Genomic DNA, 19,215 nt, shown 5'->3' with positions numbered 1-19,215 from the left:
GGGAAAGTCATGCCCGGTGAACTTTTGTATTGGGAAAGTCGTGCCCGGTGAACTTTTGTATTGGGAAAGTCATGCCCGGTGAACTTTTGTATTGGGAAAGTCATCTCCGGTGAACTTTTGTATTGGGAAAGTCATCTCCGGTGAACTTTTGTATTGGGAAAGTCATGCCCGGTGAACTTTTATATTGGGAAAATCATGCCCGGTGAACTTTTGTATTGGGAAAGTCATGCCCGGTGAACTTTTGTATTGGGAAAGTCATCTCCGGTGAACTTTTGTATTGGGAAAGTCATGCCCGGTGAACTTTTGTATTGGGAAAGTCATCTCCGGTGAACTTTTGTATTAGGAAAGTCATCTCCGGTGAACTTTTGTATGGGAAAAGTCATCTCCGGTGAACTTTTGTATTGGGAAAGTCATCTCCGGTGAACTTTTGTATGGGAAAAGTCATCTCCGGTGAACTTTTGTATTGGGAAAGTCATCTCCGGTGAACTTTTGTATGGGAAAAGTCATCTCCGGTGAACTTTTGTATTGGGAAAGTCATGCCCGGTGAACTTTTGTATTGGGAAAGTCATGCCCGGTGAACTTTTGTATTGGGAAAGTCATCTCCGGTGAACTTTTGTATTGGGAAAGTCATCTCCGGTGAACTTTTGTATTGGGAAAGTCATGCCCGGTGAACTTTTGTTTTGGGAAAGTCATGCCCGGTGAACTTTTGTATTGGGAAAGTCATCTCCGGTGAACTTTTGTATGGGAAAAGTCATCTCCGGTGAACTTTTGTATGGGAAAAGTCATCTCCGGTGAACTTTTGTATTGGGAAAGTTATCTCCAGTGAACTTTTGTATTGGGAAAGTCATCTCCGGTGAACTTTTGTATGGGAAAAGTCATCTCCGGTGAACTTTTGTATTGGGAAAGTCATCTCCGGTGAACTTTTGTATTCGGAAAGTCATCTCCGGTGAACTTTTGTATGGGAAAAGTCATCTCCGGTGAACTTTTGTATGGAAAAAGTCATCTCCGGTGAACTTTTGTATGGGAAAAGTCATCTCCGGTGAACTTTTGTATTGGGAAAGTCATGCCCGGTGAACTTTTGTATTGGGAAAGTCATGCCCGGTGAACTTTTATATTGGGAAAGTCATCTCCGGTGAACTTTTGTATTGGGAAAGTCATCTCCGGTGAACTTTTGTATTGGAAAAGTCATCTCCGGTGAACTTTTGTATTGGGAAAGTCATCTTCGGTGAACTTTTGTATGGGAAAGTCATCTCCGGTGAACTTTTGTATGGGAAAAGTCATCTCCGGTGAACTTTTGTATGGGAAAAGTCATCTCCGGTGAACTTTTGTATTGGGAAAGTCATCTCCGGTGAACTTTTGTATGGGAAAAGTCATCTCCGGTGAACTTTTGTATTGGGAAAGTCATCTCCGGTGAACTTTTGTATGGGAAAAGTCATCTCCGGTGAACATTTGTATTGGGAAAGTCATCTCTGGTGAACTTTTGTATGGGAAAAGTCATCTCCGGTGAACTTTTGTATTGGGAAAGTCATGCCCGGTGAACTTTTGTATTGGGAAAGTCGTGCCCGGTGAACTTTTGTATTGGGAAAGTCATGCCCGGTGAACTTTTGTATTGGGAAAGTCATCTCCGGTGAACTTTTGTATTGGGAAAGTCATCTCCGGTGAACTTTTGTATGGGAAAAGTCATCTCCGGTGAACTTTTGTATTGGGAAAGTCATCTCCGGTGAACTTTTGTATGGGAAAAGTCATCTCCGGTGAACTTTTGTATGGGAAAAGTCATCTCCGGTGAACTTTTGTATTGGGAAAGTCATCTCCGGTGAACTTTTGTATGGGAAAAGTCATCTCCGGTGAACGTTTGTATAGGGAAAGTCATCTCCGGTGAACTTTTGTATGGGATGTGACCGAAGGTTAAACAAAAAAAAAATTACTGTAGAAAATATAAAATTGTAGGCTTTGAAATTTAAACTAGAAAATTTCAATACTTTTATTCAAACAATATTGTACAGAAAATATTGAAAATCATTTCAATTCGAAAAGTTACACAGTCAAGACGTTCTAGAATATTTGAAAAAGGGATTAAAAAAAACTGATATATCCTTTCCTTTTGAATACGAAGGATATCCAAGGACATTTAATTATTTCGTGGAATAAGGACTTATTTTTACAGTTTGGGTAAGGACTTTTGCTGGTATGAAATATATTCGCGCATTTCATATACATAAATATTTGTTATTATTAGACTGCAGATTCTTGGGGGAATCGGCGTATCAAAGGACCAGCACATATATCAAATCCTCCAATTTCTGTTCTGCTACGAAAGTATCCTTGACGCCCTGATTTACGCCAATTTTAAGTCTACAAAAATTTGGAAGATATAACATCAAATGTCAAATATAAAATAGGGATTTAACGATATAATTAGTGAATCAAGATTTATAATTAGTGAATAGAACCAGAGACAACAAGAGGAATTAATCTATTAAGGCGATTCCCGCTGAAGCGGGAACCAAACTTTCCCAAATAGTGACTCAAGATGGAGAACATTCTTTGAAACCATATTGAAATTCGAATGTTCTCCCCATATAACTAACCATTACCAAGATTTATTATGAAATCAAAGGCTCCAAAGCTCAATATCCTATCAAATTGATCCGCAGGACCTTGGAATTCCTGTTATGAATTTAGTACTTAAATTAGTTTTCACACATTTCAGTTTCCATTTAATTGTGAGCTAAGCAAACGTAAATCTTTTGTATAACAAACAGCCGCAGATTCAGCATGAATCAACTAAGTCAACAGGCCTGATGACAACGCGAGATTTAATTGGTGAGTTTTACCTATTTTACTTTATGTTTGACTTAGCTCTCATCACTTAAACTTAAATAATACAATTTTCTCTTGACATTAATAATCATACATCAATCACATATTTCATATATATAGAGATAATAACCAATACATTGATCCTTTGCAAGGATACACTTTTGTACTTTTATCACATAATTTCTCAATTTTATATGAAATCTACTTTTAATATTCGCTATTGTTTACTCGAGTTTTAAATATAAACACTATGAACTGTTAAGTGGTCATTTTTCATTTGCGAAAGGTAAAGGTGTTTAAGTAAAGAGGTGTTTTAGGGCTGAGAACATATATTTCAGCACGGTAGGGTGGGTATGCTGAAGCGGTGGAATAACATCTGTCACTGCATCTAAAGTAGCATCATCATCGTTTTCTTTTATTCCCACTTAACTTTTCCCAGTTTCCACTATCATTTCCATATCTATTCCTTCTTCTATAAGAGCTACCTTATTTTACTTTTATGATAACGAAACCGAGCCTACTTCTGAAGGAAAAGAACTGCCCCAAGACTGAGCACGGCCGGGGCAAGGAGGTAGCCACTTCCGGAGGAAGTAGGGCCCGCATGAGGTGGTTCGTTACATAAATTAAATGGCGCCCAACGTGGGGCCAGCAACAAGCCGTAGTCCGGTTAAATTAATTGAACAGTAATTTAACACCTTGATGCTGGTTCCATATTAACAGTTTATAAAATCTTTTAAAAGTGTTTCGGAATTACGATCTTAGCCATTGCGAATTTCGTACCAAATACATTTTGGAAGATTTTCTTTTAAACTTGTGCAGAAAGGATTTCATTAAATGGTTTAAATCGTTTAATTACCGCTGCAGTAGTTTGAAGGAACATTTCTTTTTCTTTCTCTTTCTCTTCCTCTTTCTCTCTCTTTTCCTTTTTCCATCTTTGAACTATCGCAAATAAGACTTTTTGAAATGATTATATGTTGTTTTATTACCATTGCAGTAGTTCGGAGATATCTATCAGTATGCTCTAGGTTATAGTGGATTTTTGTTCTTGGGGTCTGAACCTGGGAGAAACTCTATAATCTGAAGCACAATTTATCTTTTGACATGATGATGTTACTAAAGGTTAACACCTCTACTAAAATACCTTTATCCGAGTAGCAACTGAACTTTATTGATTATTAAATTAATTTCTGTAATTCCTGTTTTTGCCCTGGTACTATTTAGTCAGATTATAACTGTTTCTTAAATCTGAATTTTATATATATATAAACATATACACATAATGCCGGTTACTCGTAGTACCGAAAGAAATGCAAATAATGATGCACAAGCAAATGCATCTTATGTAGTAGAAGATGATAGTAGTTCGCCTACTGTGGCACATGGAACTAGATCTAGGAGGAGGAATTTGGACATTGATCGCTCTAGAACACTTTCTGCCAGTATTGAAAGAACACATAGAGTAGATGAACATAGAATTCGATTAATAGTCTCTGAATCTATCTCTGAAATGCGAAGCGAAATAACATCCACAATTGCCAATGAAGTAGGGCGTTTAGTACAGGGGATGCATGTGAATGGTAATGCTTCCGAATCAAGAGAAATTATAACTCCAGCAAATATTTCTGGATCGGACCGAAATGCGGATTCTAATATTTTACAAAATAACCCTGAAAAAGTAATGAATACAATTCGTAATTGGAAATTGTCTTTCTCGGGTTATAATAAGGACATTCCAGTAGAGGAATCTAATATATAAAAGGCAATGTGTGTATGTTAGTATGTTTGTTTGTTTGTATGTTTGTATGTTTGTATGTTCCTAATAGACTCAAAAACGGCTGAATAGATTTTCTTGAAAATTTCAGATAATGTACTGAGAACACCGGTGGTGAAAATAGGCTATATATTTTTTTGAATGGTCGTCGCGGAAGTGAAATATCGCGGTCATCCCAAATTATTCAAAAATGTATTATTTCAAATAATATACCTAATTTTAGTAAGCGTGACTATAAAACCGCTATAACACTGGCTTCAATATGTGGGATAACGCGGTCAACGCCATATTCTGGAATACAGTAAAATCCCGATAACTTGAGATGTCACTATTTAGAAATTCCGAAAAATCGATTGGGAAATCTTATGAAATTTTGTATGTGGAGTTTTTAGGTCTGAGAGTAGGTCGTAATCTCTTTTTTTATCCCGCTAAGTGTAGTGGCCGCTGGTCCTCCCCACAATTTTTTTAAGAAAATCGCGAAATTCAAGATACGTTTTAATATATTGTTTACAAATTGTTTGCAATGCTATGGTACTTACAGTCTTGACCCTGAATGGTCGTCGCGGAAGTGAAATATCGCGGTCATCCCAAAATTTTCAAAAATGTATTATTTCAATTAATTAGAACTGTCGTAAGCTGTTTTTATACGGCTAAGAGTAGTGACCGGTGCTGCTCCCCCACAATGTTTTTAAGAAAATCTGAAATCTTTGATATTTTTGAACGTATTGTTTACAGATTGTTTTCCCTGAATGATCGCGGTCATCACAAAGTTTTCAAAAATGTATTATTTAAATTAATATACATAATTTTAGTAAGCGTGACACAAAAATGATATAAACACTAGCTTGAACAAGTGGGATAGCGCGGTCGTGAGCTATTTTAATACGGCTAAGTGTAGTGACCGGAGGTTCTCCTTCAAATTTTTTTTTTTTTTTTGAAAATCTGAAGTCCATTATATTTTTGAACGTATTGTTTACAGATTGTTTGCAATACTACTGTAATTACTGTCTTGACCCTGAATGGTCTTCGCGGAAGTGAAATATCGCTGTCATCACAAAATTTGCAAACATTTATTATTTCAGATAATATATGTACATAATTTGTAAGCGTGCCTAAAAAACGCTATAAACGCTGAACACTAAACAATAAGTGTGATAGCGCGATCAACTCCACATTTTGGAATACAGTAAAATCCCGATAACTTGAGATGTCACAAGATCGAAATTCCAAAAAGATCGATTGGAAATCAGACAAAGTTATTGATATACAATATCATCATTGGAATCAGAATACCGCGATCGTGTTCGATTTTTGAAAATATTATAATTACTGATAAAATCTCAAAATGTGGGAAGTGAAACTTCATGAGCATTGATTTCAATCCTTGGAATAGCTAGATAAAGATACATTTTTTAAATACAGCAAAATCTCGATAATAACGACTACAATTTATAGAAGTAATTTTTTTATGAATTATATAAATGTTGCCATACATATCACGAAGGAACATACATTTCGCTGAGGGGTATTTTATCACTATTGCATATAGAGCGCGAAGAAAAAAGGCGTTGCGTTCGATCGGGCTGAATGAGGTTAAATCCACCAAAAATAGCGAAAATCAGGCGCCACCGTTCTATGGGAGCTATATCAAAACGAGGACGTATACTGAAAATTCTCTGCAAGACTGTTTACGACCCCCAACAGTGGCTATATCTCTGAACTATTGAAAATCTGGAGGTACTGTTTTATGGGAGCTATATCAAAACGTGAACCTATAACTGTTACATACCGAGCGCAAATAAAAAGGCGTGTCTTTCGGTCGATCCGAATATTTATGCTCTCCTCTTTGAAATATATTAAAACCAGATTTCAGCCATTTCGGTATGATAATGATGTTAAATCCTCAAAAATAGCGAAAATCAGCCGGTACCGTTCTAGGGGAGCTATATCAAAACGTGGACCTATACTAACAATTCTCTGCAGTAATAATTACGACCCCAACCGAGACCAACAATCCAATATATAGCAATGCTAATTGACGTGCACCGACCATTATATGTGGGTCACAAAGTGCTTTAAACTGTCGATTTATGGTGAAGGGTATAATAAAAGAGATTTTATATCTTAAATTTGGGGGATACCATTACATGGAATTTATGTCAAAACATTGATTTATATTATGAAGTTTCTAGAGGGATGCCTAATTATGGGTGTATCAATCTAATATATAAAAGGCAATGTGTGTATGTTAGTATGTTTGTTTGTTTGTATGTTTGTATGTTTGTATGTTCCGAATAGACTCAAAAACGGATGAATAGATTTTCTTGAAAATTTCAGATAATGTACTGGGAACACCGGTGGTGAAAATAGGCTATATATTTTTTTGAATGGTCGTCGCGGAAGTGAAATATCGCGGTCATCCCAAATTATTCAAAAATGTATTATTTCAGATAATATACCTAATTTTAGTAAGCGTGACTACAAAACCGCTAAAACACTGGCTTCAATATGTGGGATAACGCGGTCAACGCCATATTTTGGAATACAGTAAAATCCCGATGACTTGAGATGTCACTATATAGAAATTCCGAAAAATCGATTGGGAAATCTTATGAAATTTTGTATGTGGAGTTTTTAGGTCTGAGAATATGTCGTAATCTATTTTTTATCCAGCTAAGTGTTGTGACCGATGGTCCTCCCCACAATTTTTTTAAGAAAACCGCGAAATTCAAGATACTTTTTAATATATTGTTTACAAATTGTTTGCAATGCTATGGTAATTACAGTCTTGACCCTGAATGGTCGTCGCGGAAGTGAAAATCGCGGTCATCCCAAAATATTCCAAAATGTATTATTTCAATTAATTAGAACTGTCGTAAGCTGTTTTTATATGGCTAGGAGTAGTGACCCGTGGTCCTCCCCAACAATGTTTTTAAGAAAATCTGAAATCTTTGATTGTTTACAGATTGTTTTCCCTGAATGATCGCGGTCATCACAAAGTTTTCAAAAATGTATTATTTCAATTAATATACATAATTTTAGTAAAGGGGTGTTTACACTATCTATCGATGTCATATAAACTGTCACTTCTTTTATCCATTCGACATCCTTTATGTTTGTCAAAGTACATACCACTTTTAGTTTTTGCGTTCACACTAGCATACAATTTCGTAAGACCACAAAATACAAATCACGCAACAAACACAATTTATTTTGTTAAAAACTTTAACCGCACTCACATTTTCATTTCCTTTACCTATGTTCTTCATTTTTTTGGTAAAATTGTTTTCTTCCAACAATATATTTCTCAACAGCGCACGAAAATACATAGCCGAATAGAGTGCTCCCTAAATGAAAAATGTACATATGAGTTGCCACATTGTTTTGATAGATAAACATTTTCATAGTGGTCACACTATTTGTACAACATTCACAGGTAGCAAATTTGACATCTCATATGACATTGATAGATAGTGTAAACAGCCCTTAAGCGTGACACAAAAATGATATAAACACTAGCTTGAACAAGTGGGATAGCGCGGTCGTGAGCTATTTTAATACGGCTAAGTGTAGTGACCGGAGGTTCTCCTTCAATTTTTTTTTTTTTTTTTAAATCTGAAGTCCATGATATTTTTGAACGTATTGTTTACAGATTGTTTGCAATACTACTGTAATTACTGTCTTGACCCTGAATGGTCTTCGCGGAAGTGAAATATCGCGAAAAGTGAAATATCGCGGTCATCACAAAATTTGCAAACATTTATTATTTCAGATAATATACATAATTTTGTAAGCATGCCTAAAACACGCTATAAACGCTGAACACTAAACAATAAGTGGGACAGCGCGATCAACTCCACATTTTGGAATACAGTAAAATCCGGATAACTTGAGATGTCACAAGATCGAAATTCCAGAAAGATCCATTGGAAATCAGACAAAGTTATTGATATACAATACAATATCATCATTGGGATCAGAATACCGCGATCGTGTTCGATTTTTGAAAATATTATAATTACGGATAAAATCTCAAAATGTGGGAAGTGAAACTTCATGAGCATTGATTTCAGTCCTTGGAATACCTAGGTAAAGATATATTTTTTAAATACAGCAAAATCTCGATAATAACAACTACAATTTATAGAAGTAATTTTTTTTATGAATTATATAAATGTTGCCATACATATCCCGAAGGAACATACATTTCGCTGAGGGGTATTTTACCACTATTGCATATAGAGCGCGAAGAAAAAAAGCGTTACGTTCGATCGGCCTGAATGAGGTTAAATCCAACAAAATAGCGAAAATCAGGCGCCATCGTTCTATGGGAGCTATATCAAAACGAGGACGTATACTGAACAGTGGCTATATCTCTGAACTATCGAAAATCGGGAGGTACTGTTTTATGGGAGCTATATCAAAACGTGAACCTATTACTGTTACATACCGAGCGCAAATCAAAAGGCGTGTCTTTCGGTCGATACGAATATTTATGCTCTCCTCTTTAAAATATATTAAAACCAGATTTCAGCCATTTCGGTGTGATAATGATGTTAAATCCTCAAAAATAGCGAAAATCAGCCGGTACCGTTCTATGGGAGCTATATCAAAACGTGGACCTATACCAACAATTCTTTGCAGTAATAATTACGACCCCAACCGAGACCAACAATCCAATATATAGCAATGTTAATTGACGTGCACCGACCATTATATGTGGGTCACAAAGTGCTTTAAACTGTCGATTTATGGTGAAGGGTATAATAAAAGAGATTTTTATATCTTAAATTTGGGGGATACCATTATATGGAATTTATGTCAAAACATTGATTTATATTAAGAAGTTTCTAGAGGGATGCCTAATTATGGGTGTATCAATACTGGATAGATAACTAGAGTTTACACGGAGAACCCAAACAACGGGCCAGCAACGCGGACCGGGTCAGCTAGTTTATTTATAGAGTAAATATTATGACCACCAATAGCCTTGCTGGCAATTTTGGATTATTATGCAGATATATACATATACTGTTTGAAGACAAAGCACTTGAATGGTATTGGAGATACCATCGTCAAAATGAGGTGGTAGAATGGGCCGGACTATGTGCTTCATTAAAGATCCAGTATAAAGAATGTTTCAATGATTATGATTTAAAGGATGATATTCGTCGTAGGAAGCAGCGAAATGGTGAGACTTTCGACAAATTTCATGATTCCATAATGACATTAGCTGAACGGCTTCGAGTGCCTATGACAGATGAGGAATTATGCGAAACCATGATTCGCAATCTTAGAACGGAAATAAGGCACGAGTTGTTACATTTAGAAATAACGAGCGTTGCCCAACTTCGAAAAACTGTTAGGAGACACGAAAAGTTTGTTAAGGAGCTGCAAACAGCGAATAAATTGAGCCGTTATCGAGACAAGGTTCAAGTGGCCGAAGTAGATAATAATGAAATTAATAGCGAACCAGAAGACACAGATGTGATGGAGATTCACTTAGATGTTTTATGTTGGAACTGTCGTGAGAATGGACACACCTATAAGAATTGTATAAAAGACCGAACTATATTCTATTATGGTTGTGGACAGATTAATACTTATCGGCCTACTTGTCCCAAATGCAAAATTGCGGGAAACGTAAAAAGGGGTGTCCCTCAAAAGAAGAGTGGACATCCAAAAACATACCCCATGATGTAATAGTATCACCTATCCAAATCGATAAATTACTAACTCAAAATACAGATCGAATTATAAATAACATATCCAGCAGCACAACAAACGGACTTACTCATTCAATTAAAAATTCGAAACAAAAACGTAATTCGTTGCGAATTCAACATTATTGGAAAAGATTAAAATCCTTTCGGAAATACACGATAGCCTCCATAACTACAAAGAATGGCGATACCAGACCATATATCCCGATTACCATAGATGACAAATTATATTTTGCTTTATTGGATAGTGGTGCAAACAAAAGCGTTATTGGAGGCGAGTTAAGTCGTAAAATTCAACAGTTACAAGATTTTAGAAAATGTTATGGAAACGTTAAGACTGCCGATGGTCAGTCACAGGCAATATCTGGCATAGCCAAGGTTGAATTTACATACCAAGAGCGAGTATATAATTTCGAATTTTTAGTTATCCCGTCTATAAAACAAGATATTATATGTGGGATCGATTTTTGGAAGAAATTTAATATTTCGATATCCACTTATGGTGAAATTGGTGAGGTTGCAAAGACTGTTTCAGACGAGGAATTCATAGAGTTAACCCCAGAACAGAAACGGAAATTGGATTCGGTTGTCGAATTATTCCCGAGTTCAGAACGAGAAGGCTTGGGGTGTACCCACCTGGTTGAACACTCAATCGATACGGGGGATTCAAAGCCTATTAAGCAGAGATATTACCCGATATCTCCGGCAAAGGAGAATGTCCTATGTCAAGAAATCGACAGGATGTTGTCGCTCGGAGTGATTGAGGAGTGTCCCCAGTCACCATGGTCGTCACCGGGAGTTTTAATAGTTAAACCTGACAAGGTTAGATTCTGTGTAGATAGCAGGAAACTTAACTCTGCCACCGTTAAGGACTCGTATCCAATTCCAAATATAGAGGGAATTCTGTCAAGGTTGCCATCTGTGAAATTTATTTCCAAAGTAGATCTCAAAGATGCATTTTGGCAAATTAAATTAGATGAGTCATCCAAGCCAAAAACAGCATTTACTATTCCTAACAGGCCCTTATACCAATTTACAAGAATGCCATTTGGGTTGTGCAACGCACCCCAAACATTATGTCGCCTTATGGATCAAGTAATCCCATATAATATGAAAACACACATCTTCGTCTATCTTGACGATTTATTGATAATGTCGGAAAGTTTTGACGATCTTAGCCATTGCGAATTTCGTACCAAATACATTTTGGAAGATTTTCTTTTAAACTTGTGCAGAAAGGATTTCATTAAATGGTTTAAATCGTTTAATTACCGCTGCAGTAGTTTGAAGGAACATTTCTTTTTCTTTCTCTTTCTCTTCCTCTTTCTCTCTCTTTTCCTTTTTCCATCTTTGAACTATCGCAAATAAGACTTTTTGAAATGATTATATGTTGTTTTATTACCATTGCAGTAGTTCGGAGATATCTATCAGTATGCTCTAGGTTATAGTGGATTTTTGTTCTTGGGGTCTGAACCTGGGAGAAACTCTATAATCTGAAGCACAATTTATCTTTTGACATGATGATGTTACTAAAGGTTAACACCTCTACTAAAATACCTTTATCCGAGTAGCAACTGAACTTTATTGATTATTAAATTAATTTCTGTAATTCCTGTTTTTGCCCTGGTACTATTTAGTCAGATTATAACTGTTTCTTAAATCTGAATTTTATATATATATTAACATATACACATAATGCCGGTTACTCGTAGTACCGAAAGAAATGCAAATAATGATGCACAAGCAAATGCATCTTATGTAGTAGAAGATGATAGTAGTTCGCCTACTGTGGCACATGGAACTAGATCTAGGAGGAGGAATTTGGACATTGATCGCTCTAGAACACTTTCTGCCAGTATTGAAAGAACACATAGAGTAGATGAACATAGAATTCGATTAATAGTCTCTGAATCTATCTCTGAAATGCGAAGCGAAATAACATCCACAATTGCCAATGAAGTAGGGCGTTTAGTACAGGGGATGCATGTGAATGGTAATGCTTCCGAATCAAGAGAAATTATAACTCCAGCAAATATTTCTGGATCGGACCGAAATGCGGATTCTAATATTTTACAAAATAACCCTGAAAAAGTAATGAATACAATTCGTAATTGGAAATTGTCTTTCTCGGGTTATAATAAGGACATTCCAGTAGAGGAATTTATTTATAGAGTAAATATTATGACCACCAATAGCCTTGCTGGCAATTTTGGATTATTATGCAGATATATACATATACTGTTTGAAGACAAAGCACTTGAATGGTATTGGAGATACCATCGTCAAAATGAGGTGGTAGAATGGGCCGGACTATGTGCTTCATTAAAGATCCAGTATAAAGAATGTTTCAATGATTATGATTTAAAGGATGATATTCGTCGTAGGAAGCAGCGAAATGGTGAGACTTTCGACGAATTTCATGATTCCATAATGACATTAGCTGAACGGCTTCGAGTGCCTATGACAGATGAGGAATTATGCGAAACCATGATTCGCAATCTTAGAACGGAAATAAGGCACGAGTTGTTACATTTAGAAATAACGAGCGTTGCCCAACTTCGAAAAACTGTTAGGAGACACGAAAAGTTTGTTAAGGAGCTGCAAACAGCGAATAAATTGAGCCGTTATCGAGACAAGGTTCAAGTGGCCGAAGTAGATAATAATGAAATTAATAGCGAACCAGAAGACACAGATGTGATGGAGATTCACTTAGATGTTTTATGTTGGAACTGTCGTGAGAATGGACACACCTATAAGAATTGTATAAAAGACCGAACTATATTCTATTATGGTTGTGGACAGATTAATACTTATCGGCCTACTTGTCCCAAATGCAAAATTGCGGGAAACGTAAAAAGGGGTGTCCCTCAAAAGAAGAGTGGACATCCAAAAACATACCCCATGATGTAATAGTATCACCTATCCAAATCGATAAATTACTAACTCAAAATACAGATCGAATTATAAATAACATATCCAGCAGCACAACAAACGGACTTACTCATTCAATTAAAAATTCGAAACAAAAACGTAATTCGTTGCGAATTCAACATTATTGGAAAAGATTAAAATCCTTTCGGAAATACACGATAGCCTCCATAACTACAAAGAATGGCGATACCAGACCATATATCCCGATTACCATAGATGACAAATTATATTTTGCTTTATTGGATAGTGGTGCAAACAAAAGCGTTATTGGAGGCGAGTTAAGTCGTAAAATTCAACAGTTACAAGATTTTAGAAAATGTTATGGAAACGTTAAGACTGCCGATGGTCAGTCACAGGCAATATCTGGCATAGCCAAGGTTGAATTTACATACCAAGAGCGAGTATATAATTTCGAATTTTTAGTTATCCCGTCTATAAAACAAGATATTATATGTGGGATCGATTTTTGGAAGAAATTTAATATTTCGATATCCACTTATGGTGAAATTGGTGAGGTTGCAAAGACTGTTTCAGACGAGGAATTCATAGAGTTAACCCCAGAACAGAAACGGAAATTGGATTCGGTTGTCGAATTATTCCCGAGTTCAGAACGAGAAGGCTTGGGGTGTACCCACCTGGTTGAACACTCAATCGATACGGGGGATTCAAAGCCTATTAAGCAGAGATATTACCCGATATCTCCGGCAAAGGAGAATGTCCTATGTCAAGAAATCGACAGGATGTTGTCGCTCGGAGTGATTGAGGAGTGTCCCCAGTCACCATGGTCGTCACCGGGAGTTTTAATAGTTAAACCTGACAAGGTTAGATTCTGTGTAGATAGCAGGAAACTTAACTCTGCCACCGTTAAGGACTCGTATCCAATTCCAAATATAGAGGGAATTCTGTCAAGGTTGCCATCTGTGAAATTTATTTCCAAAGTAGATCTCAAAGATGCATTTTGGCAAATTAAATTAGATGAGTCATCCAAGCCAAAAACAGCATTTACTATTCCTAACAGGCCCTTATACCAATTTACAAGAATGCCATTTGGGTTGTGCAACGCACCCCAAACATTATGTCGCCTTATGGATCAAGTAATCCCATATAATATGAAAACACACATCTTCGTCTATCTTGACGATTTATTGATAATGTCGGAAAGTTTTGATGAGCATTTGCAGCACCTTCAAGAAGTAGCTAAACAATTCCGGAAGGCGGGACTTACAATCAATGTCAAGAAAAGTAGTTTCGCTTTAAGACATGTGAAGTATTTAGGTTACGTTGTTGGAGAAGGTTCTTTGAGTGTAGATTCGGAGAAAGTGAAAGCGATCATTGACTTTCCAACTCCAACATCGGTACGTGCATTACGCCAATTTCTAGGAATGACCGGTTGGTACCGGCGTTTTATAGCTGACTTTTCTACCCTAACATTTCCCTTAACTGAGTTGCTGTCAAAGAAGAGGTCTTTCAAATGGAGCGATGACGCGCAAAAATCGTTCGACGAATTGAAATCGAAGTTGTGCCAAGCACCACTCTTGATCCATCCCAATTTTAGTAAGCCCTTCATATTACAATGCGACGCAAGTCAAGTTGGAGTTGGAGCAGTGTTGGCTCAGGAGGACTGTCATGGTAATGAGAGGCCCATAGCGTATATGTCACAGAAGCTCAATAAAGCCCAGCGGAATTACACAATAACAGAGCTAGAGTGTTTGGCAGTAGTTCTAGCAATTAAAAAGTTCAGAGCGTATATAGAAGGTCACGAATTTAAAGTAGTCACAGATCATGCCAGTCTTAAATGGCTTATGAAGCAAAGTAATTTATCAGGTAGATTAGCCAGATGGGCGTTGAAATTGCAGAGTTTTAATTTTACCATCGAACATAGGCGAGGAAAGGAAAATGTTGTTCCAGACGCTTTGTCGCGAAGCTTTGAAGTAGAAGGCATTGTGTCAGAAATCGAAGTAAAGTCTTTAATAAATCTGGATTCAGACGCTTTTAATGAAGAAGAATATTCAAAGTTGAGGTTAGAGGTGGAAAATACTGGACATCCTGATTTTAGAGTGGAAGGCAAATTTATTTATAAAAGGACGAAATTTGCTGGTAGGGATGAACATGAAGAGAGTTCTTGGAAGTTGGTAGTTCCGTCAAAATTACGTGCCAAGATTATTTATGCTGCTCATGATATACCAAACTCTTCGCATTGTGGTATTGCCAAAACAATAGAGGTAATTAGGAGGTATTTCTATTGGCCTAAGCTAGTGGCCGATGTAAATAAGTATATAAATAAATGCGATGTTTGCAAAACATCAAAGGCACCTGCTATGGCATTACGACCTCCAATGGGTAATATGGTAATAACGCAGAGACCATTCCAAAGACTCTATGTCGACATTATTGGACCACTCCCTCGTACACGAAATGGTTATATAGGTATATTAATTGTGCTAGACCATTACTCAAAATTTACGTTTCTGAAGCCTGTGAAGAAATTGGTAGCGAAACCCATTATTACATATTTAAAAGATGAAATATTTTCTTGCTATGGTGTGCCAGAGGTTCTCGTTTCCGACAACGGGACGCAATTTAAAAGTAAGGATTTCGACAAATTTCTATCCGAATTTGGTGTGCATCATATGTACACCGCTGTTTACAGCCCTTAGGCAAACGCAAGCGAACGTGTAAATAGGACTGTGAACGCTGCACTTCGGTCATACGTGAAGGAAGATCACAGACAATGGGATATACAGTCAGGGACAAAAGTTTACATACACCCCCTAAATCTCGGGTATTAGGGTTAGTAGTGATTTTTATGAAATTCCAAATATTCAGTCTTATTTCTTCTCACTAATAAACAATATTTAATAGAACAAAAGTATATTCCATAATACAAATATCGGTAAATTTTACAAAAACCTAAAAATGATGGGGACAAAAGTTTACATACACCCCAAGGAAATGTGGGTATTACCGTGCAATTTATGGAATTAACAGCAAAATTTATACATTTTGTTGTTTTGGCGAATGCCTCTGGGTGTCTGAGATATATTTTAGAGAAAAGAAAATAATTTTTGGGGGTCAAATACCGTTATTTAAGGTCAAACTTCTTGTATAGCTTGTTAAAGCTGAACCTTGCTTAATTCTTTGCGTTTTTAGGTAATGCACTTTAAAAAACCACAAAATTAGTGTCAGATTACAGATTTTGAGACCCTAGAAAGCGTTGGAGTTGTTCTTGTGCAAAATATTACTTATTGGACGTCGATAAATGCCCGCTTTTCATCAGATTTCTCAGGAAGTTAATAAATTCCGCTGATTTCTTGGTGCAAATTACATATAGAAGGCCTTGAATTGCCTTGTAATATGGTCTGATACAATCCTCTGGCATCAATTAACTCAGAAATGTACAAGTATACGAAACTTTTCGCCCCTATAGTGACGGTAATGATCATAATACGAAAACGAAGTTGTTCACAGTACAAATTTCATGCTTTTTTTGGTAGTGCTTACATTTTGATGCTTTGGAAGCTTCGGGAACAGGATTGTAACAGAATATTTCACATTTCTGATTCAATTGATGCCAGAGGATTGTATCAGACCATATTACAAGGCAATTCAAGGCCTTCTATATGTAATTTGCACCAAGAATTCCGCGGAATCTATTAACTTCCTGAGAAATCTGATGAAAAGCGGGCATTTATCGACGTCCAAGAAGCAATATTTTGCACAAGAACAACTCCAAAGCTTTCTAGGGTCTCAAAATGTGTAATCTGACACTAATTTTGTGTTTTTTTTTAAAGTGCATTACCTAAAAACGCAAATAATTAAGCAAGGGTCGGCGTTAACAAACTATACAAGAAGTTTGACCTTAAATAACGGCATTTGACCCCCAAAAATTATTTTCTTTTCTCTAAAATATATCTCAAACACCCAAAGGCATTCACCAAAACAATAAAATGTATAAATTTTGCTGTTAATTCCATAAATTGCACGGCAATACGCATATTTCCTTGGGGTGTATGTAAACTTTTGTCCCCATCATTTTTAGGTTTTTGTAAAATTTACCGTTATTTGTATTATGGAATATACATTTGTTCTATTAAATATTGTTTATTAGTGAGACGAAATAAAACTGCATACTTGGAATTTCATAAAAATCACTACTAACCCTAATACCCGAGATTTAGGGGGTGTATGTAAACTTTTGTCCCTGACTGTATATCTTCCAAGTGTTAATTGTGCCCTTAGGAATACCATCCATCAGACGACGGGCAAAACGCCTTATCAAATTGTATTTGGACAGCAAATGATTACACATGGCCAAGACTATAAATTGTTGAAGAAACTGCAATTGCTGGAAGAAAGTGATATACAAATTCAACGAGAAGATAAATTTACGGTAATGCGTAATAAAATACAGGAAAAGATGAAGGCAGCATATGAAAAGAATATGAAAATATATAATGCCAAAGCAAGGTATAGAGAATTAAAAATTGGACAAGAGGTGATACGACGGAATTTTGTACAGAGTTCTCATTTAAATCATTTTAGTTCCAAATTAGCACCCATTGGTATTAAAGCTATTGTACTTCGAAAACTAGGGAAAGTAAATTACGAGTTACAAGATTGTGAAAGTGGTAAAATTGCGGTTTACCACTTGAAAGACATCTGGACGTAGTAAAATTTTTTTTTTTTTTTTTTTTTTTTGTAAGCGTGGTATAGTTTGTGACCGAAGGTTAAACAAAAAAAAAAATTACTGTAGAAAATATAAAATTGTAGGCTTTGAAATTTAAACTAGAAAATTTCAATACTTTTATTCAAACAATATTGTACAGAAAATATTGAAAATCATTTCAATTCGAAAAGTTACACAGTCAAGACGTTCTAGAATTTAAAAGTAAGGATTTCGACAAATTTCTATCCGAATTTGGTGTGCATCATATGTACACCGCTGTTTACAGCCCTTAGGCAAACGCAAGCGAACGTGTAAATAGGACTGTGAACGCTGCACTTCGGTCATACGTGAAGGAAGATCACAGACAATGGGATATATATCTTTCAAGTGTTAATTGTGCCCTTAGGAATACCATCCATCAGACGACGGGCAAAACGCCTTATCAAATTGTATTTGGACAGCAAATGATTACACATGGCCAAGACTATAAATTGTTGAAGAAACTGCAATTGCTGGAAGAAAGTGATATACAAATTCAACGAGAAGATAAATTTACGGTAATGCGTAATAAAATACAGGAAAAGATGAAGGCAGCATATGAAAAGAATATGAAAATATATAATGCCAAAGCAAGGTATAGAGAATTAAAAATTGGACAAGAGGTGATACGACGGAATTTTGTACAGAGTTCTCATTTAAATCATTTTAGTTCCAAATTAGCACCCATTGGTATTAAAGCTATTGTACTTCGAAAACTAGGGAAAGTAAATTACGAGTTACAAGATTGTGAAAGTGGTAAAATTGCGGTTTACCACTTGAAAGACATCTGGACGTAGTAAAATTTTTTTTTTTTTTTTTTTTTTTTTTTTTTTTTTTGTAAGCGTGGTATAGTTTGTGACCGAAGGTTAAACAAAAAAAAAAATTACTGTAGAAAATATAAAATTGTAGGCTTTGAAATTTAAACTAGAAAATTTCAATACTTTTATTCAAACAATATTGTACAGAAAATATTGAAAATCATTTCAATTCGAAAAGTTACACAGTCAAGACGTTCTAGAATATTTGAAAAAGGGATTAAAAAAAAAACTGATATATCCTTTCCTTTTGAATACGAAGGATATCCAAGGACATTTAATTATTTCGTGGAATAAGGACTTATTTTTACAGTTTGGGTAAGGACTTTTGCTGGTATGAAATATATTCGCGCATTTCATATACATAAATATTTGTTATTATTAGACTGCAGATTCTTGGGGGAATCGGCGTATCAAAGGACCAGCACATATATCAAATCCTCCAATTTC

At 35.9% G+C, this 19,215-nt stretch overlaps 1 protein-coding gene across 1 annotated transcript in view; it reads left to right on the top strand.

The window, feature by feature from the left end:
* LOC141391791 (uncharacterized) overlaps positions 1-18,747 on the top strand; it is a 98,849-nt gene extending 80,102 nt beyond the window's left edge. Inside the window, exons 4-5 of the mRNA XM_073964485.1 lie at positions 17,485-17,712; positions 18,318-18,747. Of these exons, the coding sequence (XP_073820586.1) occupies positions 17,485-17,712; positions 18,318-18,747 (658 nt within the window). The remainder of the gene's footprint in view (positions 1-17,484; positions 17,713-18,317) is intronic.
* The last annotated feature ends 468 nt before the right edge of the window (positions 18,748-19,215 follow it).

Source organism: Musca autumnalis, unplaced genomic scaffold (assembly GCF_047663935.1).
Source record: "Musca autumnalis isolate F117 unplaced genomic scaffold, ASM4766393v1 scaffold_102, whole genome shotgun sequence".
Taxonomy (NCBI): domain Eukaryota; kingdom Metazoa; phylum Arthropoda; class Insecta; order Diptera; family Muscidae; genus Musca; species Musca autumnalis.
The sequence above is the reverse complement of the archived record's forward strand: the minus strand, read 5'-3'. Positions and strand labels throughout refer to the sequence as shown.